General features: G+C 51.5%; 1 protein-coding gene across 4 annotated transcripts in view; it reads left to right on the top strand.

Annotated features, from left to right (window-relative positions):
- The first annotated feature begins 1,613 nt into the window (after positions 1–1,613).
- Positions 1,614–5,366, top strand: part of CHFR (checkpoint with forkhead and ring finger domains) — a 23,738-nt gene continuing 19,985 nt past the window's right edge. For all 4 annotated transcript variants that reach the window (XM_026449528.1, XM_026449529.2, XM_026449530.2 and 1 more), the window contains exons 1-2: positions 1,614–1,718; positions 1,925–2,069. In XM_026449528.1, coding sequence (XP_026305313.1) covers positions 1,937–2,069 — 133 coding nt within the window. In that variant the 5' untranslated portion in view covers positions 1,614–1,718; positions 1,925–1,936. The remainder of the gene's footprint in view (positions 1,719–1,924; positions 2,070–5,366) is intronic.

The raw sequence follows: 5,366 nt of genomic DNA, 5'->3' as shown, positions 1-5,366 counted from the left end.
AGTGCTGAGATTACAGGCTTGAGCCACCGCGCCCGGCCCATGTGATGTATTTTAATACTACAGTCTGTTTGGTCAGCCTTAAGGTGTCTGTTTTAATGTCGATGCTGGTCAGTTATACCTGAATTCCAAAGGGAAGAGAGTATAATGGGACATGTCCAAACCCTGCTTCCCATCAGGGACTGAACTGGTTTTTCAGGTTAACTTTGGCATTGAGAGAATCAGTTCATTCAGTTGGCTAGGGGGCTTACAATTTTAATTTTGGTTTACAAGGTATAGATAACTATGCCTAAGGGAGGAGACCACCCCTCATATTGTCTTATGCCCAATTTGCCCCTCATATTGTCTTCTGCTTCCAAAGAAAGAAAAATTAAAAACTAAAAGGCAGAAATGAAATCCACAGGCAGACAGCCTGGCGCCACACCCTGGGCCTGATAGTTAAAGATCGACCCCTGACCTAATTGGTTCTATTTCTATACAGACATTGTATAGAAATGCACTGTGAAAATCCCTGTCTTGCTTTGTTCCGATCTAATTACCGGTGCATGCAGCCCCCAGTCACGTACCCCCTGCTTGCTCAATCAATCACGACCCTCTCACACGCACCCCCTTAGAGTTGTGAGCCCGGCTCTTGAGACAGAAGTGTTGCGGATGCCCCCCCCTCCCGCCGAATAAACCCCTTCCTTCTTTAACTCGGTGTCTAAGGAGTTTTGTCTGCTGCTCGTCCTGCTACATGCCTATACCTATATATACAAATGTTTATATATGCATATACCTGTGTATGTATGGTTTGTTTTACACAAATGGATGCCAACCTTTTTTTTTTTTTTTGGTGGCGATGAGGTCTCAGGCTAATCTCGAACTCCTGGGCTCAAGAGATCCTCCTGCCTAGGCCTCCCAAAGCACTTCGATTACAGGCATAAATCACTGCGGCGGGTCCTGCTTCACCCTTTTAAAACTGCACTTGGGGGCTCCTCATCAGTGCAGACATTGGCTGGTTCCTTCAAACCGCACAGACTCCTCCTGCGTGGACGCACCTCGCCTTGTTTACTCCGCTTTCGCCAACCTTTCACTTTCAGGGAATACCCTCTGGCGCCCTTCTCTGGAGCACACGCGTGAACGTCTCGGGATTCCAAAAAGTGGGATACTGAGGTAAAGGGTACGCGCTTTCAGAACGGGAAGACACCGCAAAACACCCGCCAAGACCTGGCCCCGCGTCCGCCCTGCCCACAACGCAGCGGCTCCCACTCCCGGAGAGTGCCCTGTGCTTCAGACTTCGGATTTGTGTGATCCGCTGTGTGCAACTGTACCGGAAAGGGCCTCCACGTGCACTACCTCGTGACAACTAAGGTGGACCGTCTTCTACTCCTAGGACTCATCCGCAGCTCAGCGGGGCTATCAGAATCCTAGGGGCTTCCAATCCGGAAGTTCCCCGTCCCTTCTGCCCCAACATAACATGGCGCCCACTGCAGCCACTTCCGTGATCCGCAGGCGACGAAGTCTCCCGGCCAGGATCAAAGATGGCCGCGCGTCCGCCACGCGCCTACTCTCGCTGGCCACTCCCGGCTCCGCTCTAGCCGCCGCTCTCTGTGAGCGCCGCCGCCAGCCAATCACGGGGCGTAGACGCCGCTGGCCCCGCCTCGTAGATCAGCTGAGGGAGCCGCAATGTCTGTTGACAGCGGCGGCGGCGCAGCCGGTTCCGGGTTCGACGCGGGGCGGGGGTAAGCGCGGCTGGCGAGAGGGCTGCGGCGGACCGCGAAGGGGGCCCTGGCTGCGGCCGTGGGAGTGGGCGCCCGCCGGCGTCTGGGCCGGGCCGCGGGGCTGCGTGGGCGCGGGCGGCCGGGCCGGGGCTCGCGGGGTGGGGCAGGCGCCGAGTCTCGGCCTCTGGGGTCGGGAGTCTCCACGGGCGTTTCCGGGGTCTCCGCAGATGTGAATCCCGATGGAGCGGCCCGAGGAAGGCAAGCAGCCGCCGCCGCCGCAGCCCTGGGGACGGCTCCTGCGCCTGGGCGCCGAGGAGGGCGAGCCGCACGTCCTCCTGAGGAAGCGGGAGTGGACCATCGGGCGGAGACGAGGTGCGGGGCGGGGGCCGGAGCCGGGGTGGGGGCCGGGGCCGGGCAGAGCCACCCGGTTGCGGGCAGGCCACAGGGGCGGCGGTGCAGTGAGCTCCGGATTTTTCGGTGGAGTGAAATCTCATGTAAGAACTGGTGTTTATTCGGTGTTCTGCCCACCCACTCTTGCGCATGATTCATGCACGTCATTTAGCCCTCGTTACAACTTTATAAAGTAGTTGTGTTAACATACTCTCCGGAATGCAATATTGTCACGTTCGTTGCTGTACAGAGTATCCTTTCTGATTATAATGGAACAAAGTTAAAAATAACAGAAGGAAAAGTGGAAAATTCACAGATATATGGACATTAAACACCACACCCTTAAAGCAACTGATGGGTCAAATAAGTCTTTACAGGGGGGAGCCTTTAAAAATATTTTGAGACAAATGAAACAAAAATAGAATACACCAAAAGACATTTAGGATGCAGCCAAGGCAGTACTCGTGGGAAATTTATAGCTGTAGTGCCTACATTAGCAAAGATCTCAAGTCCCAGAATATTTATTTATTTAATTAACCTGGAAAGCTAAGAACTTGAACAAAGTCATACAATTAGTGAGAGGAAGTTCCCTCAGCCTCCACATTCACTGCCTCCAGGCTTCCAAGTAACCATCTGGTAGTTTGATTTTCTCCTGTAGCCTTTGTATGGGGAGGGAAATGCACTGGTCCTGTCAACAAAAATGTTTAGTTTGTGTGAAAATTAATAAATTAGCTCTGACATTGTACTTTAAAAAGGAGCGAGGATGGGAAATATGTGCTGTTTGGAAGCTATGTGCTGTTTGGAAGCGAATTTTTTTTTTGTTTACTGTCACCCCTTATAATGTGTTTGCACTTGTTTTTTGTTTGTTTGTTTGTTTGCTTTTTTGAGTCTTGCTCTGTCGCCCAGGCTGGGTTGCAGTGGTGTGATCTCAGCTCACTGCACCCTCTGCCTCCTGGTTCAAGTGATTCTCCCGCCTCAGCCTCTGGAGTAGTGGAACTACAGGCGTGTGCCACCATGCCTGGCTAATTTTTGTATTTTTAGTGGAGACAGGGTTTCTCCATGTTGACCAGGCTGGTCTTGAATTCCTGGCCTGAAGTGCTCCGCCTGCTTTGGCCACCCAAAATGCTGGGATTACAGGCGTGAGCCACTGCGCCGAGCCTTTTTTTTTTTTTTTTTTTTTGAGCCAGAGTCTCGCTCTGTCGCCCAGGCTGGAGTACAGTGGTGCGATCTCGGCTCACTGCAACCTCCACCTCATGGGTTCACACGATTCTCCTGCCTCAGCCTCCCGTGTAGCTGGCATTGTAGGCACGCACTACCCCGCCCGGCTGTTTTTTTTTTTTTTTTTTTGAGCCGGAGTCTGGCTCTGTAGCCCAGGCTGGAGTGCAGTGGCCGGATCTCAGCTCACTGCAAGCTCCGCCTCCGGGTTTACGCCATTCTCCTGCCTCAGCCTCCCGAGTAGCTGGGACTACAGGCGCCCGCTACCTCGCCCGGCTAGTTTTTTGTATTTTTTTAGTAGAGACGGGGTTTCACTGTGTTAGCCAGAATGGTCTCGATCTCCGGACCTCGTGATCCGCCCGTCTCGGCCTCCCAAAGTGCTGGGATTACAGGCTTGAGCCACCGCGCCTGGACTTCTTTTGTATTTTTAGTAGAGATGGGATTTAACCATGTTGGCCAGACTGGTCTCAAACTCCTGACTTCGTGATCCACCCGCCTCGGCCTCCCAAAGTGCTGAGATTACAGGCATGAGCCACATCTCCCAGCCCAGAATTTATTTTTCTTTCTTTTTTTTTTTTTGAGCGTCTCGCTCTGTGGCTCTGTCGCCCAGGCTGGAGTGCAGTGGCACCATCTCGGCTGACTGCAAGCTCTGCCTCCCCAGTTCACACCATTCTCCTGCCTCAGCCTGCCTAGTAGCTGGGACTACAGGCGCCCGCCACCACGCCAGGCTAATTTTTTGTAGTCGTGGTAGAGACGGGGTTTCACCATGTTAGCCAGATGGTCTTGATCTCCTGACTTCGTGATCCACCCGCCTCAGCCTCCCAAAGTGCTGGGATTACAGGCATGAGCCACCGTGCCTGGCCCAGATTTTACTTTTGACGAACCTCAGCTTATTATTATTTTTTCCTAGTTTGTGCTTTTTGTGTCCTGTCTGTGAAGTCCATGCCAGACCCAATGGCACTAAGATTTTCACCTGTCTTTTCCACTGGAAGTTTCATAGCTTTAGGTTTTACATTTGTCTCTGGCCATCCTTACACAGCTCCAATACTGTATTGATTACTATAGCATGATGGTAAGTCCGTTAAGTGATATGAGTCTTCCAACTTCATTCTTTTTCAAAATTGCTTTGGTTATTCTACAGTTTTTTTCTGTGAACTTTAGAGGCAGCTTGTCAGTGTCTACAAGTCCTCTGGGATTTTGATTAGAATTGCCTTGAATGTATGAAACAATCTAGGGGACAGCTGGCATCTTGACAATATTGAGTCTCTGATTCACACACCCATAGGTCAGTGATGGGAGCAAGGCTCAGGCCAAAGCAGATTCAGAGTATCATTCTATGTGGAACATTTGGGAAAAGTACATTTGCATGGCACTGTCGCCTGACCAAACCCTTCGCTTTTTGATTGCCTTTAGTGTCTTATAGTATCTTTATGTATCCTTTATAGATTATTATAAGCAGTAATGATTAATGATGAGATATTAAAAAGCCTTTGTTCTTTTTTCTTTTTTTTTGAGACGGAGTTTCACTCTTTTTGCCCAGGCTGGAGTGCAATGTTGTGATCTCGGCTCACAGTAACCTCCGCCTCCCAGGTTCAAGCAATTCTCCTGCCTCAGCCTCCCAAGTAGCTGGAATTACAGGCGCCTGCCACCATGCCTGGCTAATGTTTGTATTTTCAGTAGAGATGGGCTTTCACTCTGTTGACCAGGCTGGTCTCGAACTCATGACCTCGTGATCCGTCTGCCTCGGCCTCCCAAGGTGCTGAGATTACAAGTGTGAGCCACTGCACCCAGCTGTAAAATTGCCATTTGAGAGGCTGTGTGTAGCTGGAGGTGTTGATGGGTGTCTTTGAGAGGGTAGATTCAGAAGGGTTCAGGACGGGCTGGGCGCGGTGGCTCATGCCTGTGATCCCAGCACTTTGGGAGGACGAGGGGAGTGGATCGCGAGGTCAGGAGATTGAGACCATCCTGGCTAACATGGTGAAACCCCATCTTTACTAAAAAGACAAAAAATTAGCCAGGCATGGTGGTGGGTGCCTGTAGTCCCAGCTACTTGGGAGGCTGAGG

This window comes from Piliocolobus tephrosceles, chromosome 10 (assembly GCF_002776525.5).
Source record: "Piliocolobus tephrosceles isolate RC106 chromosome 10, ASM277652v3, whole genome shotgun sequence".
Lineage (NCBI taxonomy): Eukaryota > Metazoa > Chordata > Mammalia > Primates > Cercopithecidae > Piliocolobus > Piliocolobus tephrosceles.
Note: the sequence above shows the minus strand (reverse complement) of the source record. Positions and strands in the feature narration are given on the sequence as shown.